The 21,753-nt window shown below is 36.6% G+C and overlaps 1 protein-coding gene across 1 annotated transcript in view; it reads right to left on the reverse strand.

Moving 5' to 3' along the window:
* Positions 1-9,407: 9,407 nt before the first annotated feature.
* col6a1 (collagen, type VI, alpha 1) overlaps positions 9,408-21,753 on the reverse strand; it is a 30,050-nt gene continuing 17,704 nt past the window's right edge. Inside the window, exons 26-35 of the mRNA XM_057362399.1 lie at positions 17,021-17,086; positions 16,059-16,094; positions 14,974-15,010; positions 13,529-13,537; positions 13,301-13,425; positions 12,679-12,788; positions 12,392-12,578; positions 11,561-11,732; positions 11,429-11,458; positions 9,408-10,994 (exon numbers count right to left, since the gene is read on the reverse strand). Of these exons, the coding sequence (XP_057218382.1) occupies positions 10,402-10,994; positions 11,429-11,458; positions 11,561-11,732; positions 12,392-12,578; positions 12,679-12,788; positions 13,301-13,425; positions 13,529-13,537; positions 14,974-15,010; positions 16,059-16,094; positions 17,021-17,086 (1,365 nt within the window). The 3' untranslated portion in view covers positions 9,408-10,401. The remainder of the gene's footprint in view (positions 10,995-11,428; positions 11,459-11,560; positions 11,733-12,391; positions 12,579-12,678; positions 12,789-13,300; positions 13,426-13,528; positions 13,538-14,973; positions 15,011-16,058; positions 16,095-17,020; positions 17,087-21,753) is intronic.

Below are 21,753 nucleotides of genomic sequence, written 5' to 3' on the forward strand. Positions count from 1 at the left end.
TAAGAGGAGGGGATGTATAAAAACACACACACATGTTCACAAAGAATTCAGTGAGGGTAATTTTTAAAATCATCCCTTTTTCTATTGCAAAACGTGTGTGCTGAATTCATTGCGGGATCTCTCATGTGGTCCTTCTGTGAAAGTGTATTAATGAAATGCACATGGCTGAAACATCTGTCAGTAGAATGTCACACAGCTTCATTTCAAAGAAATGTAATTTTTTCACAAAGAAAAGTTGAGTGTGTGTTAAGCATTTTGTGAAGTGAATGGTTGTACTTGAGAATGACTTAGTTTAGTTTGACACTAATGTTTAAAACACAGAGTCAAATTGTCCAGTCATTTTTGCCCGTTGCATTACTTGTGTACAACAAGTTATTTCCAGTTGTAAACGTATGACAGACTGTGTTCCAGTTCAGTCTGACAGAGGTAATTCACCGATGAGTCACGTTTACCAAAGGATATCCACAAACATAAACACACATTTTTATTCCATCTTCCTATAAACATATTTGCAGGCCCAGCAAACTCACATTTAACTCCCTCATGCCAAAGCATGTTACACACACACACGGTGAGCATTCAGGTTTAGGTCCCCACCGGGATATAAAAACAAGGCCACAGACACACACCTGTACTGTACGTGAACATGAAACCACATTAAAGGAAAATTATTGGTCATTATTGGTCATCTTCGGTGCCATGTGTCCTTCAGCCAGGAGCCTGGTAGAAGGGAAAGGGACACAGATTTGGGATTTCCCCTGCGCTGAACAGAGAGAGAGAGAGAGAGAGAGAGAGATCCTTTCCAAAGTTCCAAAGCATTTTATATCACATGCACAAATTTCCCTGTGAGGGGTTACATAAGATCACAGAGTAGCAGGAAACTCTTTATATTCTGCACCAGAAAAGAAGAATCATGTATAATGCATGCCAGTCTGAACTCTTTTGTACATTAAATAATACACAAAATCATACAGGTTATATTACATAAACACATCAGGAACATTTGAATAGTTGTTACTGTGGAAAAAGTTTACAGGTTGTTGAAATAAAATAGGCCTATTAAAATGATTTCAAATGGAGTTGTTAGGCATTCAAGCTAAATGGAGGACATACCTGTGCCAGTGTAAGTGAGAGGTGGTTTGGCCGGTGCTTCTGCTATTTGTTAACAAATCAGATGCTTAGACATTAATAATGCACGTATACACACTACAGTCACTCACTAACACACTTAAACACGTTTGTGTGTTTCCATAAACTCACAGATGTGCAAGCACACACACACAAGGATAGAAACAATATCCAGCTGGGGTTTTTCTTTTTTCTTTTTCCTGTTACTTCTAAACACTGTGTGTGGCATGTTTGTATGCATGCATACATATACTGTAAATGAAGTATAAACACTGTAAAAGTATGTATACATGTATATCTGTGCTACAGACATGTTTGACCTTGGAATCGAGAACACTTCTTGATGTTAAACACACTCCTAGAAAAAATATTTTTTTGTAGTTGCACGTTCACTTCCTTTTTTAGTTTAATACCTGTAAGTGTGGACAGTTGTGTCCACAGTAAACTTTTCATGTTAATATATGTCAGAAATGTTGGTCAGAAAAATATGATTATCCGATATGACAATGCATTGATGCTAGTTGATTTGAGATGTTTGATAAGGAAGACATCAAAAATATGCAGTGTTGGAGAACTTCCAGATGACGACTGAACATTGCTTTGATAAAATCCTGGATATACAATCTTATATCATACAGACACTCAACGGCTCTTTCTGAAAATAGAGAACGTGTCTATTAAACACTCTCAAGAGTTAACAAAGAGGAAACTGTCACAAAATAAAGGCAGCACTCGTAAAACAGAGATGGGTTTGTCCTATTTTCCATGTTTCTTGGCGACAGATGCATATTTCCTTGAGAAGGAGAGAAAGGGATGGAGGAAAAAAGACATGGAAGGGGTCTAAAGAGGGGGTGGCGGAGTCTGTTTTGTCTCAGAGGTACTGAATGACTAACACTGTAAGAATGATTCCACACTCTCCCCCACAAGCTCACAAACCAAAAAGTAATGCCTCCTTCATCATGCAATGTTATACAATCATGCTACATATCTACTCACCAATATACGTAATATACATAACTATGTGTTTAGAGGTGAATAAAGACCTTGAAGCGTTATGTTTTTATTACCTTAGAATGAGCTATTTCTATCTACTTATACACCGTGGGTCCCCTTACATGGAATTCGCCATGTTTCTTCTACTGTAGCCCTAAACGGACAAACTGCATGTTTCGTAAATATGTTTTCTCCTTATCTCAAAAGAAGCAAAAACGTGATGACATTTTAGTCCAGTGTCAGCCACCATAGTGCTCTGAAAGGGGGGGGAGTGGGGTGGAGTGAGCCTTTCAATTTGCAACCTCACTGCTAGATGCTACTAAATTTTAAACACTGGTCCTTTAACACCATGTTGTTCAAGGAAGTTTTTAATAACAGATAGCGAAAGATGAACTACACCTGTGGATATTCTGCTTAGACACCTGTATGAACCTAATGGCATTTGAGGGCATATGCACAGTGAAAATGAGTTGGGAGTTACTTTAATGTAGTTGCAAAAATGTTTAATTTATGTGGAGTTAGTTCTGAGTAAGTCAATTTGTTTCCAGACTAGTTTTTATTTAATTTGATATATTGTAATCTGAATATTTTATATGAATGTTTAAGCATGGATGCTTTTTATACGGTTGTCAAATCATGATCAAATTTGTGGGGCACTGTAAAATATTGTTTTTATTTTTATTATAACACATACACACAAGTTTTCAATATTACACAACTTTATTCCGTAACTCAACTTGTTATTAAATGGAACCTGGACTCCTGCCTTTAATTATGACTGAGACTGAAAGAGAAAAGAGTTTTTCCTGACATCTCAAGTTTCTTATATGCCCAGTTTCACAGACTAACAAAGGTTTAAAACTAGACTAAAATGAATATTTGAGCTGTTTTAAGTAAAAAACAACTTGCCCTGAGATATCTTAAAATATATCAGTGCCATTGTTTTGTCTCAAGATGCACACTAGCAATGTTTTTTTCTACTGCAGTTTTATAAAAGCGACTTAAATATCCTATTTTAACATATCTGGGCTTAAGCTAAGCATTGTCTAGGCCTACTTTCATAAGAATCTTAACAATGTCTCAATTTGTCCTCAAATTTTACTCAGTCAGGTATTTTAATATGAACTTGAAAAATGTATTTTTTTTCTTTCAAAACAACATCATTGCTGTACAACAGTACTCCTACTGTAGGTTAGCAGTTTTTATATTTATTTTACATCCTAGTATTGCATTATATTTTAGCCTATGTCCTCAGATGCTGTGGGCTTCAGCTGGAAATTGTACTAAAACATAATTATTTTAAAATGATTGAAAAGAGCAATAATGAAGCCCCGCCCCTAAACTGTTAAAGCAAATCATACAGTACAAATAAGACTACACAAATGAATTAACCACTCATAGTAAAATCACCAGTGTTAAAAAAGGTCAAATTAACACTCACAGTGTTTATATAATCCACACTTTGAGAGTGTGGATTATATATACACTGTGCGTGTTAATTTGACCTTTTTAACACTGGCGATTTTACTGTGCTGACATAGTTGATCTGAATTGCTGTGATATTGTGTTGGTTATAAGAATGAATCGATGTCATATTTTTAAAAAAAGTCATTTTATGAAAAATACTTTATTGATACATAAATGAAAAATATTCACGATGTCATCTGATCTTTGAACTGATTTATAAAAAACCCTCAGTTTGTGTATATGTGCTCCATTGGTCTTCTCATCACTATGAAGCTCTGTGTTAAAATCCCAAATTCCTCTAAAATCTCAGAATTAGCGGCAGAATCAATTTCCTTATACAAACTGAACCTCAGGTTTAGACAAACTGAAGCATAGCAAAGCAAGCAGGCATATCAGCATTTCACACAGGACCAGTGCAGACAAGAGAACGATCTGTTTTTAATAAAGACCGGTGAAGGAGCCCAATCATAGTTTACTATCACATTTAGCATAGCATAACATTTTATATGCTGTTTGAAAACAGATCTGATTGCAATTGGCATACAGCACAATTGAGTACATCTCCAAGTTTGTGTACAGTCCATTACGTAACATTACCTCGTTTCTCCCCGTTGCCTGTTCACTAACCGATGACTCGTGCTGAGCGGTCAGAACAGTGGTTCCCTTCAGGAAAAAACTGACTTGTCACTGGGAAAGACTGCCTCAACGGGAACACGGCATAAAGGCCACAGAATGTATTTAGGTGTCTGTTTAAGAGGGTGTGTTGACGGCACCTGTGCGTCATCTTGTGTATTGTAAACACGGTGCGGTCTGTTAGTCGCTGGGGCCGTGTTCAGTTCCTGGCCAGATTAAACACAACTGGGATGAATTTGTAAACAGCCAGCTGATGAGATGCTTTAATGTACTGTACGTTTTGACTTCAGTCTGGTGCAGTGGGCATAAGAGGTGCAAAATCATAGTGACAGCCTATTTTATGAAAGGAGAGTGCTGTTGTGATGTGTTTGTCAAAGGCCGGGCCACCCGTGGTCTGTTTGTCAGCTGTGTTGGCAAAATGTTGAATTTTATAGCTCTTTATACATAATAAGTTGACATTTGAGTTAACCCTATGCATTTGAATGCACCGATGTTGATGACCGATGAAATCAAGAAAGAATTAATTCACTATATGTGACCCAATCTGTGAAATCCAAAGTCTGGATAACAAGCATAAATCACAAAAAATATTTTTGCTGAGTTTTCACAGACTGGCTCATATATTGCAATTTCAATAAGTTAAACTCAGTCACACAGAAAAGGGATAGACTGGATATAATGTCGTAGATCATACTCATTGATATTAAGTTACTCAGTGAATTGCATCCTAATTCATTGCAAATGTTTAATTTCTTCAAAAATTAAATTGTTAACATCTGTCTCCATGATCCAGGCGAGACCAATGACTGTTGACCAATGACTGTTGACCAATGACCGTTTCAGCAAAGCGTGGGTTAATTTTCTTTGAAAAAAAACGTTCTTTACACAGTATGCAAAATGTTTCAGATTTGAATCAGGATGTAATGACTCCATCATGTTTGCAATAAACTATGGTTAAAGAAATATTTTTTTTCTAATTTGAATGTGACTCAGCTTCTCCTAATTGTTTTACTATGGTTTTGGTATCCCGGTCCTGTGGCGGACTGTTGGCTGGAGTTTGTTTAAACTAACTAAACTCCCACCATGGAGCCCTTACTGGTTCCATTGCTTAAGCAAATTAGAGTGCATTGTGGCATTGATCCGTTTCATCATGCAGGACTTTTTCTACCTTCCTTTCTACCATTATTCCATTTCCTGTCTCTGAATTGTTTCATCCTCATTTATCTCTACTCCTCCACAGTCTTAACCGTACCTTTACTCCTCCTGTCCATGCCAAACTTTGCAGTCGTAATGAATTTATGAAACAAACAGATTTTTGATTTCTTCCAAAGTAGGTCTTATTGTTAAATCCATATACTGTATATTTAAATCATCCTATTGTTTTCAGTCTGCGTCGGTTTTACTTCACTCCTTTGCTTTTTTTTCTTGCAGACTATGACCGCATGCCTCCAGATGTTGGATCTCAGTTCTCAAAGCCAGCTGGGAAGCATTAGCCGGGCACATTGTACCAAACCTCTCCTCTCTCTTCAAACCCCTTCCCACACCTACATACACTGAGTTTCCACTGTGCTCTTCTGCAGTAGTTTCTTGGCGAATGAGTTTGACACGTGACCGCGTGTTTCTCCAAGTTTTGATTTGGTACATCCTTGGCAGAATATTGTACTAGCAACATTGTGGAGTTTAAAACTCAATACCATCGGGAAGCCCCCCGGTTCATCGGACCGGCACAGTATATCTCATGGTGTAACGAGGGGGATGTAACAGTACGTTGCATAAATCTAAAACAAGAGAGAGATGTTTGATCCAGGACATGATTTATAGTTTTCTTTCTGTGTTAACATGTATGCACTTGGCAGATGCTTTATTTCAAAGAGAATTACAGTGCATTCAGTATCTGTAAGGTGTATTTGTTTGACGGGTGACAAATATAGACCTTGTCTGAATTGGAAGAATGAATCTTTAAGTGAAACACAAAGACAGTTATTTGGACTCAAAGAAGATTGTGAGTTATGAAGGTAATGGGATTCCCCTCAATCGTCCCAATAAACCAAATAGCCATAATGCAAAATCTGGCAGCAGAAAGTTTAAAGAATTCAAATGAAATCAGTCAAAAGTTTATTTAACTGATTACTTTAGTTTATTTAAATGTTAAGCATAACATCTTAGTGTTTTTAGTCTGCTCGCTAAATTCATGACGACTCACTAACAAGCAAGTGCAGATCTGGATCACTCAAACGATTTGGCTCTATTTGTGTTTAGAAGGAAGTGCTAAAATCAGCACTAAAATTTGCCAGATGGAAGGAAAAGAGTCGAACGTCAAAGGTTGTGATGTTTTAGCGGCAGAAGCTTTTTGTAAACAGCACTTTCATTGGAATGGCGTGTTCTCAGAAAAGCAGAGGGGAGCATTATTGAAAACTCATGAATTCATGTCTTCAGAATCTTGACAGAAATTGGAAGGGCTAAAATGTGACAGATGCAAACTTGGATTTCTCACCAGGCCGAATTAAAAAAAGTCAGAGCGCCATTATATTTACATTATATTCTACAGAAATAATGATGTCCTTCATCGTGATGTACAAAATGTCTTAATGTTTTAAATCAAAGTCTATTATTTCCAATGAATTGTGTGACTTTTTTGATGGTCTCTCAAGATTTGCAGGCCTATAGACAATAATAAACAAGTTTATTCATAAATGTCATATAACATACATGAAATAAATTTGTTCATAATCTTTTTTCTTTTTTGAGCATGACCAATAATATCCCATTAAACAACTTATATAAAAAAGTTTTTTTTTAAATTCTCCTACAGTGTTCCATGGAAAAATAACGGCACACAGATTCGGAATGACTGTAAATAATAACAGAATTGTAAGTTTTGGGTGAACTGGTCCTTTAACAACAGAATTGCGGGAAAAAAAGAATTGAAAATGGCTCAGTGGTTGGCTGTGGTTACTTGTTCCCGGGAGTTAGGAAAAGCAGTGGAAGCCATTGCAAAAACTCAATAGATGAAGGCAAGATTAATTTATTGCTACCGAATCCCTGACAGGAATTGACCTCTTAGGTTAAACCACTCGCTATGAAGACGATGACTCCAGAATATGAGTCACACGTCATGTTCAGCAAATGGAGGCCAGACATGGGGAGACTCATTCGATCAAAGGCCAGCAATACTTTAGACATCAACAGCTTTTACGGCCTCTCAACATTGGCCCAAATTGCTGATAAACAGTTTTAGTGGAGTGGGAGGGGACAACGTCAAGAACTATTGGATAATCAACTATGACCAATTTTGGAAGGGTGATCATAAAAGGGGTAATAATACACATGAGGTCTATTGCACAAAGCGAGATGAACAAACTCCAGGTTGCGGAGTAAGTTTCAGGTTGACAAAACCAGACAAACCCAACCTGGTTTAGATCAGGTTCAGCTGTTGCACAACGCTTGGTATAAACGTTCTCTGTCAACTCAGGTTTGATCCAGAGTTCGTGAGCCGCGTGCACCTGAAAGTGTGACACGTGCGGCAAACACCCAATCACACGGAACACAGAAAACATCATCAGTTTGATTGACTTCTCACGAGTGTCAGCGCAATTCACTTTTCTGTTAAAGATGAAGAAATGTCATGAATTAAAACACATTTACCAGGCAGGAATAAACACTGCTGAAGTGAAAGTTTGAGAAGGCGACTATATCAATGCAAGTGAATTAACCGAATTTAAATATTTTATATAGGTTCACAAAAAGGTCTAATGAAAACACGTATGCTTAATTACTTTAAAAAGCTGAAGGTTGTATTTATACCTACAGTATATAGTAATATAAATTTAAATGCTTCGTTTATTATTAATTGATTAATATTTATATGAGTAATATGAATTATACATAATTATAATCAATAAAATATAAACAATTAGCAGCAAAAGATTTCCCACATCTTATCACTTTTGGAACCGCTTTAATATTGTACTCGTCCAGATACTGGAGAGAGAGAGCAAGAGCGCGTTGGCGCTAAAACTGTAGAGAGAGCGCGTTTTACTCTCTCAAGTTATTGCACATCGAGTCCGAAATTTTCGTCCGAAATTTCCGCACGTTAAAAAATAAATACGACCTCACGTTGTGAGGAAACCAGTAAAGGTTGTTATTTAAAAATTTCACAGTTGTGAGCATTAATGAGCATCTCACAAGGGCATAAATGAATCCACGTGATCTTTTTACAGCTGATGTGAATCGCGCTTCAGTTTCCTCTGTTGCATCGCCATCTCAGGGTTACAACTGAACAGATCCAGCAGTGTATTTACTTCATTCACTCATCACTCTAACAAGAGAAATCCACGAGCAAGCTGTCATCTTCAGTTTGAGTATATCAAATCAACGTTTTGTAAACACTAAGCTTCATATTTAGCCCACACACTGTAAAAAACGAGTCAATACTATACTTTGGTAAAAAAAAAAGTAGAAATGTGTGTTCAATGTGTTCATTGTTTTACAAACTCAGTACAGTATATTGGAGCAAAGACCATAGTGCATAATATATCTGATTCATCATATCTATCTCTTAAAATGTATTTTTGATTGTGCATTCAAAACTCTAAAATCGACATACTATAGTTCACTATGATCTGACATAAAAATAAATTGTGTAAATTCAGAATGAATTAATGGAGCCATTTCTGTGTCAGAATTTCTGTGGTTCATGCAAAAAGATAAATTACTGACAAAATAATATTAAGACATTCTCCTAAAAAAGTAATTCATGTGCCTTAGCAAATATCACAAAAATAAATAGTTATATGAACTTAATAAAATCTTTTAAAATAATTTAGCAATATAAAAATGATATAAATTCAAAAATTAATTTCTCCAACATTTACATATATTATTTAATTTATTTAATTAAAAAAGTATTTAATTAACAAATAATATTTTTTAATATACAATTGAGATTTTATTTTAATTAATTTGGTGAATTCTAAATATTATAGTTACTCAAATGTACTTATTTTACTTACATTTACTCACATTTACTCTATTTAAACAGTATACAGGTATTTAATTGATTTCACAGCTTTACAATTTACTCAATTTTTGTAAATTGTTTCAGGTAAAATCACCATAAAAATCTTTATCTTTGAAATTTAAAGATTCACCTGACGATCACATGTGAAAGATGAGCATGGGTTAGTTTTATTTTAAACACAGAACCAGAGGCATTAGTGTGGGGTGTAACGTCCTTTATTTCAAATACAGCCCAGAAGCTGGTCTCAAATACATTTCTCACATGTATAATCTATTGGTAAACAATGTCTTTGGCTACTGTCTTGAAGAAACCTGCATTGCATTTACATTTGAATAACTATAGGAGCCAGAGTTTACATTGGCAGCACCAAATTAATATTCAAGTTTTACTTGTAAAGAAAGTGTACCACAGACCATTCCAAAGAATAGTGAATTATGTGGGATAAAAAAATAAAGTGAACATCTAAAGCAGGGTCAAGAATTAACATTTTACTGGATCAATGAAGAAAAAAGTATTTTATTTTGAAGGTAATGAAAATGTATTTTGCAAAGATTTTTAAAATATCGTTTTTGTCAAGTTAAAGGGAGCAACTCTTTGTCCAAAAGATCTTATTTTCAAGACACCAAGTTATTTGGGATACTGATTGTGAGATTTATCTTTGAATATTTTTTTAGCAATATTAAATTATGAATCCCATTGGATAAACTCCTCACATTTACACAGATTGTTATCTGCATCATCACAGAAATTTTAGCTTCTGACCACTAAAATAATTCATTTTTTTGCGCCCTCAACGATAACAAATGCTAATGGAAAAATCCAACGAAGTACTAAAACACATCGGCTGAAAAAATGAACATACATTGTAATATGGCTTGACTGCTCGTTTTACCTTGAATAAAAGACTTGATGTGTGATATAAAAGTGATATAAAAATAGGCGTTATTTAATTTTAAAAAACCTAACAATCATTTACGGTCTTGTAATAGGAAACGGAGACAATGAAAATACCTTCAGATTTCTCATACAGATACGTCACATGAAAAAGAATAACCAAAAAACTAAAACAATCAAAGGTTGTTTGTTAACGCACTCCTTGCCTGGCCCCCTCTTTTTACCCATCACCCTTTCTATTTCCAGTCCCCAAGAAGACCGCCGTCTCAGTCCTGGGAAATCTTGCGTGAGACAGTTTGGTAAAAGACACCGTTGACCAATGAGCGGTAGTCAGATTTTTTGAAAAGATGGCGGTAGGCGTATGTGTTGTCGTAGGGTCGGCCTCGGCTCACCAGGGTGCGCAGATGTGCTTCGTTCACCTGATTGCCCACGGCCAGCATATACATCTCAATGCCGGCACTGCTCACCTGTTCCACAGCTTTCTCGATCTGGATGTTGTTGACGCCTTGAGAGCGACCATCTGAGAAGACCAGTAGCTTCTTCTTCCTGTTCCCGCCGCCCTTGAAGCGTTCGATGGCGAAGGTGAGAGCGTTCGTCACCTGCGTACCTGCATTCTGGAATTTGGCTTCTGCGATCTGAGCGGTCACCTGTGTGGCGTTCCTGGAAAACTCAGCCTCCATATTGGCGTTGTTGCTGTACTGGCCGACGCCGACACGAACTTGGATTCCCCGCCTTTCGGCAGACAAGAAGCGCTTAGCGAGCATTCGTGTGAAGTCTTTAGTCATCTCGAAGTTCTTGGAGCCAACGCTGGCCGAGCTGTCCATCAAGATGAGAACATCTGTGTTACTACTAAATGAAACTGGAAAAGAGGAAGATGATGCCATGAGGACATGCTATTTTGAGGCCTCAACACAAAAAAAATGGACTGAATCTGGTATATTGAGCTATTTAAAGTCAAAGGTTTAAAACAGACTCGATTACTAAAAACAAAGGATTTAAATAGTCACCCTCTTTATTTAAATTAAGCACTTTTTACCATATGTTTTGTGTCAGAAGAATCATTTCTTATTCATCAATATTGCAATGTTTTTCCTTGCCATTTAGCCACGATATGGCAAAGGGAATAATACAAGTATGTATGTCTGAATAATCAAAAGATCAAACTTTTCAGAGAAAAATGACCAAGCTTATTGCAATACTATATTAGACCGCTCTTGCCCATCCTTAGTATTGATAACCTTTATGTTTTGTGTCTCTCACTAGCTGTATAACGTTATTGAAATAAATACTCACTTGGACAAGTATAGTTGGGACATTTCTTGTCTGTGAAAAAAACAAAGGCACAAAATGACCATCTCAAAGTCTCTTCCATAACACAACACACAAAGCACCACAAATCTTTCCAAGCTCAGATACGTAACCAACCTTCACAGATTTTCTCAGTCAAGTTTTGCAGAAAGGTGTCATCCAGCAGCATGCCAAAATTGTTTAGGACAAAGGAGAAACCTTGTCTAGGATCTTCTTTACAAACCACATTATCAAGTTGCTCTGGATTTGGCTTCCGTTCTGCATAATCAGTCACACCAACACCACCGACCTGCCGGAAACCAAAACACACTGAAGGGTTTGATCCGACTAATTGAAAAGCAATATACAGTGCATTTAAGCTATTCAGCTTTTCCATTTGGAATGACATTGAGTAAAGGATGACTGAATTTTACTAACCCTCAAATTGAGATAGATCTTAAAGGGATAGTTCACCCAAAAATGAAAATTCTGTCATCATTTACTCACCCTTATGTAATTTCATACCTGCATAAATTACTTTGTTCCGATGAACACAGAGAAAGATATTTGGAAGAATGTTAGTAATTTTCAGTTCTGGGACATCATTGACTACCATAGTAGGAATAATTATATGGTGGTCAAAGGAGCCTGAGAACTCTTTGTTTTCCTAAATTCTTCAAAATATCTCATTATATGTTCAACAGTACATAAAAATACAACATTTTTTTCCCCTATGGTAGTGATGTCCCAGAACTGAAAAATTGCTAACATTCTTCCAAATATCTTTCTCGGTGTTCATTGGAACAAAGACATTTACACAGGACAGATTTTTCATTTTTGGATGAACTATCCCTTTAAAGATAGGTTATAATTAACCTGTTACCGCTGTAAAATATTGTCCCAAAGGTGATGCTGTGAGACACTTCTTCATCATCATTACAATGACTCAAAGTTTATTTGCTTCCTTACCTTCAGGCCCTTGCCACACAACACGTCCAAGGGCACTTTGTCCCTCACAGTGTCTGAACGTCCATCAGTTAGCACAATGACGATGCTCCTCTCCGTCACAAGCTTGCTAAGCATGTTCCTCAGTGAATACTGCAGAGCTTCTCCAGTGTACGTGGCTTCGGCCAGCCAGCGCAGATTTTTCACAGCCCTAAAGTGAACAACAATTTAGACAGAATGAAATCTCAACCGATGTCATTTAAATGACCAGCAAGAAGCCTGTATGCTGTTATTGCCATATTATATCATACTGTTTTAGATCTGTCAGGGTCTTGATGTTGGGGTCACCAAGCTGTACGGCCTCCTGAGCATTGGGGCCACTGTACTGCACCACACCAATACGGGATTCATTAACACCAAACTGCGAAGAATAAAGCGGGAGAAACGAGAGACCATTGCAAATTTTCATCTAATCAGCATTTCTAGATGTATTATGGCCATTCCAGTCCAGTGTCTGTTTAATTTGAACAAAATCAAACCTCAGGAGTGACATAAAGTCATCCAACAGCAATGTGAAAGACTGACAGCATGACAAGACACATGAAAACTGATAAAAATCAAGGTTATCGTATAAGAAATCATGTTTGAACTTTTCCCAAATACATGTACAAACACAACTGTTGTATTACTTAAAAGTGAATATGAACTTTCATATTCTCCGGTTTTCATTTTCTGCAAATAAATGCAAATTAAACCAATATACATAATAATAATTTTACCTAAAAACCTACCTATACATAGTAAATTCAGAAAAAAACTGAAAATGGTCTTTGAAATGGTCTATTAATTTTTTCCGCGGCTGTATATCTGTATGTCATGAATTCAAAACTCTTGGCACTTCACCAGGTGAGCTATAGAGACGTCAAAGGTTACCTGTCCTAATTTGAGCCTGTCCATTATAGTTACGATGAAGTCTTTAGCAATGGCAAAGTTAGATGCTCCAATACTCTCAGAGCTGTCCACAATAAAGGCGATGTCCAGGGGTCCACACTTGCATTCTTAAAAGATTGAAAACAACACATGCATGTAAACAATACGGCATTGCAGAAAGATAAAAAAATCATAATTTCTTCTACGACACTACAAAGACTTGATACTTACCACAACAAGCTGAAAAGAGAAAGAGAAAGATGACGTTGAGTTAAACAAAAAATGAACATTTGAAAGCATCACACAGATGAGAAACGCATGCTCTCACAAGCATGTATAATACGTGTTTTTACACATAAAACAGCTGTTAAAAATAAATTATTTAACATTTAAACAAAAAAAGACTAAACTAAATTCCAGGCAATGACCCAATTTCTATAAAACAATTGAAAACATTTTCCATATTTTTGAGTCTACAGTGTAACCAACTGCATATTTGGCAAACTTGGCGAACAGAAGCCGCAAAAGAAACAAAATAAGTCAGTTATCTGTACAAAATACATAGCAGACACATTAAAAGGGAAAGTCTGGAGAGAACAAAGCTAGACTAATATTTAGTTTGGGAAGAAAAATACGTTATAAAACCCTACTAGACACAAAACAGCTTAATCTCAAAAGATTGGTCGGATTCATTGTTAAAGTGGGCTGGAAGCCACTGGAGAGTTGATATTTTTTATTTTGGGGAATTTTGTCTGTTTTATATAAGCCTCTGGGACATTTCACACACTGATTTATAGGCAGTGTTTAATCTTTCATGAGAAATTTCATTTATAAAATTACCAACTGACATAACAACACTTTTTCATTACGACATCAAGTCGACATGAATGCGCACTAAAGCTCAAGGGGCGTTCACGGATGATAGCCAGAAAAATCACATGAGTATGTAACGGTGTATTTAAACCAGCGGTCCACAAATCATTACTCAAACCCATTTTTTACCGAGCACTTCTGTTCAAAGCATCTGAATTGGTGTTTTCATCACATGTCCGGATGGTGATATCGAATATCTAACTATAGAGCCTCCAAAATGAAAATGTGTGTTTTGTAGAATGAGATTAGCCCCTGAGATTATTGCTTGGGCCGTATATGAATGGTTGTCATTGTGCAAGTATAGTTACTTCTTATACGGCTCTCTGGAAAGCTCGATTCTGATTGGTCAATCTATGCTACAATAGATTACTCTTTGATCTTCTTCCTCTCACATAATAAAACCATTTCAATGCAACACGTAAGCATGTATACAAAATAAGTCTGTATTTATTTCTTTACTTGGCAAGCACTCGGATTTCCCTGTCTGGTTTTATTTTGTGATAAAAGCTTACTGTGCACTTTCACTAACTAAGTGACCTACTGTATATAAAATGCTCCTTTATTCAGCCTCATTTCCTCCAGGCTTCAATTGACCTTTCTGAATTTGCTCTACTGCCATGCAGAGGTCTGTCACTGATCTGAATACAGCTGGCCATAAGCGGACTGCCATTTCATTATGGCGTGGACCTGTTCGACAGTGTTGTATCAGGCAGAACGCCATTTAAGGAGCCTGTGCAGGTCAGTGTATGTCTCAGCTGTGACTCATGGGTAATTTAGTAGAGCTTAAAAACAGATCTACTCACAGCACATCTTCATGATGATATCCAGAATCTCACATTCCTACGAGGAAAAGAGAGAGAAGAAGAGTGAGCGAGAGACATATGAGTCAGGTTTGACGTTTTAAGAGAGTACTGCTTCTGCAGCTCAGTCTCTCTGTCGCCATTTTGTAGCACAAAATGGAGCCACAAAGTCCATGTTGGTTTAATTACAGGAAATTCTGCTGCACATTTTGCATAGTTGCTCCCCGAAGACTCGCAATTACTGCAAAGACATTTTATAAAGCGAATTTTCTCTTGCGATGAAGGATGAATACACATGCTATTCAAAAATCTTAAAAAGGGGTGCTTTTTCTTTGCAATATCTTTGATTTTTTGGTTATACTAAACTATATTAGAATTCATAATACCAAATAACCAAATAACACTTTTCTCTCCGGTGAATAAAGTCATGTTCTGTTTAGAATCAACGACAAATATTATAAGCAGACATGACATTTTTTTTAAATAAATGCCTGACATGATCTTTGACAGCACATCTGTCCGATTGTCAGATATTTTAAGCATAAACTCGTTTCGCTTCTCAAATAAAGTAAATGCATATTAATCTAGGAATTTTTTTATATTTGTACTGGAAAACAAGGCAAAAGTACTAAGAAATTCATTTTTTGCAGTGTGAAGCAAACTGTGCTTTGAAAATGCTTTTACATTTATGCATCTGGCAGACGCTTTTATCCAAAACGACTCGCATTGCATTAAATTATACATTTGTTTCCAAGTATGTGCAATCCCTGGGATCGAACCCATGACCTTGGCGTTGCTAACACCATGCTCTAACCACTGTGCCACAGAAAAGCTTTTATTCCCCAAACACACTATTGTGCTTGGTTTTTATTTCTACTGACAATTGGGAATTCACAAAATGATGGAAAGTGCATTGTGGCACATCCAAGACCATTTATTAAAAAGAACACTGTCATCCTTCGCATTCCTTTTCCACTCCTCACACAGGAAATTGTGTTGGAACTTTTGCATCAGATTAGATACAATACTGTGTGCCTTTCTCTAATTTGGGACATTTTATTCATTGTATTCAAATGAATCTCACTCACATCGGCTCCTGCAGGTCCGGGTGGTCCTGGTGGTCCCTGTGCATGAAAACAGGATAGGTCAGATTAACAACGTGCGCATGAAGTCACGTACCAAACACAAATGCGACTCTTTGTGTGATAGTGAACAACATAAACAAGTCTGCATTTGGGTCAATCTCTGATGTTAAACAGTTCTAGCTCTGCCAAGTAAAGACCAGCAAACAGCTTTGGGAATCGCTTTCCAAATAAGAGCATTTTTGAGACACTGCCGTCTCCTCCTTTCTGGATGTCATCCAGTGGTGAAGAGGAACATCGCAAAATTGCAGCCTGAGAGAAACGGTGCTTCCCACACAAACTCATAACTCACACCGACTGTTTAACACCGTTCTACATATCTCTGTATAGTGCACGAGTCTGGTTGTTTGCTTTTGTGAACATCCTAATGCCAACTTTAAATGCATTTGATCACTTCCGTTGTGATTTGGGAGTTTATTTTGGATGTTTGCAGAACAGACATTCTTGAGCTTAAGTGAGCGTGTCAGATTGGGTCATCTATGTTTTCGATGCTCTCCATAAAAACAGTTTTTCTGCCTAACTTAAAAATGTTTTCACTCAAATTTTTTATCGTATTCCTCAAGATTTCCCAACAGATATGAACTCAAGGTTCTTGCTCTTCTGGACCACACTGTTACAACACGGCCAAGTTATCTCACATGCCATAAGACTCAAAACTATCAGCAGAACAGTGTGTTTATGTTTCACTGTTCAACAATAGAAATGTAACATATACAGTGTTCAGGATTCTAACATAAGCACCATAAATGGTACAGAAACTGTCGCACGTTTGAGCCTGCGTGAACATGAATCAGCCGAGTTTGTGATGTGAATCTGTGGCCTAAAAGAACATTACAATTTTCATCATTAAACCCTGACATACAGACTAAATACATGAAATGTTTCAAAACATATCCGTTCATACTCACAGGGGTTCCTTCAGGTCCTCTGTGGCCTTTCGCTCCTTTTGGCCCAAGTGGTCCAGGTCTGTCATTCTGTGGAACACAGTATATGAAAATTTAGTTGAGAATCCATACATTCATTTTGAAAATAAAAAACATTCAGATGTAGTTTATGTATGTTATTGCATGCCTGCATTACTCTTTATAAAAAAAATATATAAAACATTTATTGGACTACCGGCAAAAAATAAAATATAAATATAAATATATATAAAACATTTATTGGACTACTGCCAATTCAAATTGAAAAACAAATGATAAACAAAATAAATAAATACATTATATTATATTGATAATAAATAATAATAAATAAATTATTATCTAAAAAGATATGAAATTAAATGAAAACATCAATTATCAATAAAAATATAAAGAGTTCATATTGAGGATATATCAAATAAAATCTGTGTTTAATTTTTGCATTTAACTTAATCTACATTTTTGTATATCAATGTTACATAATTTTTTAAAAAACATATATTTGTCAAACAATAATAAGTATTTTGCACTTTGTGGCATTGTAGCAATCATAAACATCATAATCCAACATCCAAAAATGCAATGCTTGCGCTCTCTCTCTCCAACAATAAGTCTGTTTGTCATGAAATCTTCAGTCTGAATCGGCTGTGTCTACATCTTTTGCCACCAGGCCTGCAGAAACATTCACACTGGCATTTTCATAGTGCCAGATTATGGTTCGACCGTTGAGATAACCAGCTGTCTCCTTTTAAAGCAATCTCTCTCATGCCGCTTCAATTACTTTCAAATTCTGCACTTCAAAGCTCACAACTGTCACAGATCTTCTACAAGCCGGCTCACAGTGGGGACAAGGTTAAACTATGTTGTCATGCCATTATTGTTTTGGCACTCCGTCATTACCTTGACACATACAGAACTAAGTACAGGCCCCTCGGGTTTGGGAGAGGCCGGAGGGGCCCAATCAAATGTTTACAAAGACATAAAAACATTTCCAAACAGTCCTGGTGAGCAGATAAGCAGACCCACAATACAAACACGAGGAAAGCACTGACATATAGTGCAGATGTGAGAAGAGGACCTGAGTAAGATCAGGACCGCCGAGGGCCTCAATGTACATTATACACCATTAAATCAAAGACCTTGTTATTAGCATTATTTCCACAAACATAAAACACACTGATATCAGTTCAGTGAGAACATGTTGGCCAAGAACATAAAAGTAAATGGCTGAAGATTATGTATAATGCAGCGCATGGACATTGTCATTCAAACTACTTGGGTCAATTGTTAGGGTTAGTAAAAACAATGGCATCGTTTTTTTTAAATCCTTAACCCTTGATAACACAAGTATCAGCAGATGTCCGCAGAAAAATGACGTTCAACACAAAGATCAGTATTTATAAACAGTTAACACACATCTGCTGCAGAACGTTTATATCTCACGCAAACATCTCGTGTGATTGATAAAGGCCTTTCCATATAGCACAAACATTATACAGTATGGATTCAATCACAGCTCTTCAGATCTACATCCTGTTTGCATCTGATCACTTCTCGGCTTTTCACAGCATGTCACCTGTTTGCTCTTCGAATGTGGATCTCATTCTCTTCAGACATGTTCTGAATTACAAAGAGCCTCAGGCAGGGCTTTAAGATTCACTCGTAAAACACACAGTAAAGGGTTTATTTATGGCCTTTGTAATGTTGTTAATCATCACTGTTGGAAGTATAGTTTGTTTGCTTTGTTTTGAACTTTCCATGTGTTCCATGGTCCATACGAGTCTTGTGTATGTACGGTAAACTACTTATAACTTTAACAGAGGTATTTATGCAGAAATAAAGGCCTGTGAAATGAACGCATATGGGCAGCTGAGGAAAGTTACAGAGGTGATAAACACAAAGACTCATTATCATAAGGTGTGTGTGTGTTGGAACTTTGAGAGCTGATCTGGGTTTAAGGCCCAAAACAAGTTCTATGCAAGTACGTAAATGCAAATTCTTTTAGTTTTGTGCACGCAAAATTTCGAACTTTCATTGAATTTTAAAAGAAACCTTGACATAATAATTATATTTAAAATCCAAAATCAGTAACACTGTAAAAAAATCCTGTAAAAAATAGAAATTTTCCAGCAGCTGGGGCGCCAGTAAAAAATGTAAAATAATAGTTTTTTTAATGTAAAATTGCTTTTAATGTTTTTCTTGTGAATTTGTAGTCTTTTTCTGTAATTGACATATTTACTATATTTCAAAAGTACTGAAAAACCTGTAAAATTACAGTTTTTTACAGTGTAGGCCTATGCAAAATGTCAAAATAAAAGTCATCACATTCCTTCTAGGACTACTCTTGAAATTCCATGTTCTGCAATGAGCCAAATCATGTCAAAATGTCCCTAAGGAGCGTGTTCTAAGTTTTATTCATTCCAAACCAGGATGGTCCGGCCAGCCAACCACAGTGTGATGCACATGGGACGGGTTTATGAAAAATAAGAACCAAACAAAGCAACAAAAAACATCTCTATTCACTCAATTTCCTCTGCTTGTGAAAGTGAGAGAAAAAACACGTTGTCCATTCTTAAAATTAGAAAAGAATTTCTTGCGAAAGGATCATGACTTGCCAACTAAAGTCAGTGATTGAAAAAGTCTTCCACATATGCTCGCCTCGGCTGTTCTTTTGAAGTTTTTCATTTAGTATGAACGAGGACAAACACAACGATGAATAGTAAAAATCAACTCCAGATGACTGAAGATGAAAGCTTACGAGCGCATGTATTTGTTGCCATTTTGTGTCCGCTTGTACGACCACAACGAAGCAACTCGGATGGCTTTGATGGAAAGAAATCAAACATGAGCTCTGCGCTTTGATAAAAGCACGTGTTATGTGTTTACAGACAACATCCACCTCTCCGCTAAAATAAGAGAACACAAATATCCCACCAATTAGGGTGGGCGGTCTGAACAAAATCTTACAGTGATATGTGTCACTTCATATTATGATAATAATATATATTCATATTCGATGATCAACATGTTTACTACAAATAGATTTTTTGATTGTGTATGAATAATGTCTTGATAATGGAGGAACAAAAATAACTTTACTTTAAATAACTTATGTCTTACACTGCACAACAATTCAAAACAAAACTTAAATACTAACATTACAAAACAGATTGTTTGAACGTCTAATGTCACATGGTATATGACATCATACCTCACCATGCATATGTTCCAGATGTCTTTTGTACATTAAATGCAATCTTTGGTGAGGCGTTACAAAGTTTCATCCTGTATATTTTCCTTTGTGAAGTTTGGATTCTTAGATTCTGAGACAAACCACACAGGCCTCTGTTGTGCTAAGCCCAAAGCACTGAAGAGGAAAGCATTGACATTTTAATCTTGCTGATGTAAAAATAAGCCTGGAACAAAAGATCAAAGCCCAAATTGTGTGTGACATCTCTTGAAACATTTCCGCTCCCGAACAAACAGTTTGACAACATAAACAACAACATTAGCTGTGATATTTCAGACCAGCTCCCTGTCAATTCTCAGCAGAAGTTCAGCTCCCATTGGGAAAGAATATGGGCAATGACCCCAACTGATCAAAACATTTTTCAGGCTACCAGTGGTTGTCTGACCACCCCAGATAGAGTTGTTTATTCTGGAACGAATTCAATATATTTCCGAATGTAAACACAGACAGGGTGCAGAATGATTGCATCTTTGAGTTGTTTGAACATGCGTGGGTTCAGAAAAGATCCAAATACCATAGCTCATGCATGTGAATAAATTTCCATCGAAGACATCAGATTTAACCAAAACAGCGTAAAATGATCATCTATGTACTCAAATTCGGTTTGTGACTTATACTGCATTTGTTTAGTCAGAATCCTTGAGGTAAAAAGATAACAATAGCTAAACTGTCAATGGACAACCCTAAAAAAGGTTTCTAAGGTTATTTGAATGGCTTCATCTATAATCTTATTCAGTTGTTAATAATGGTTGCTAGGATGTTCTGGATGGTTGTTAGGTGGATGTTTAGGTACCCTCCATATCCATAGGAAAAGCAGACCTTGGACAAGTCACAGACCAGAGTTTAGTGTACTGTACTTCCGTTCATTCAAATCTCAAAGTTTTATGTGTAACTACAAAAGTCGACCCATTGGCTGTTCTAAATCAATGATGTGACGTCAGACGCGCTTACTGCAAACCAGAGCCTACTGCAATCTTACTGATAGACCCTCAGATGACCAAATCCAAGTCCCTTCACCACAAAAACATCAATGGTTAGACAAGAGTGCTGTGCAATCCCATCACTCTTGCTTGGGGAACACATGTGTTGTTTTGTGAGAATGTTGGAGACGCATCTGTTGGATCAAAAGTGTCTGGGGGCTGTTTAAGAATGTAAAACAGCTGAGGAGTCTGGCTTTAGAAAAAGTGTCAAAACTGTGTTTCCAAAGAACATCTGCACTCAATATCTAATACTGCAATAAATAGTGCTCTTGTTTATCCGAACCAATATTTCAATCATTAGACTTCCTGGCACTTTGTTTATTAGTGCATGCATTTAACAATGACTAATATGTTTACCCCGCTTAGTTTAAAAAAGAAAACTTGGCCCTGATGAGACTTTCTCATAAGAAATAGCTGAAGAAGTTTGGTGTCACAAGTTCCCTACACAAGCCATTTGAATATAAGAGTTTAATAAAAATATAGCCTTCTTA

This window comes from Triplophysa rosa, linkage group LG20, assembly GCF_024868665.1.
Source record: "Triplophysa rosa linkage group LG20, Trosa_1v2, whole genome shotgun sequence".
Classification (NCBI taxonomy): Eukaryota; Metazoa; Chordata; class Actinopteri; order Cypriniformes; family Nemacheilidae; genus Triplophysa; species Triplophysa rosa.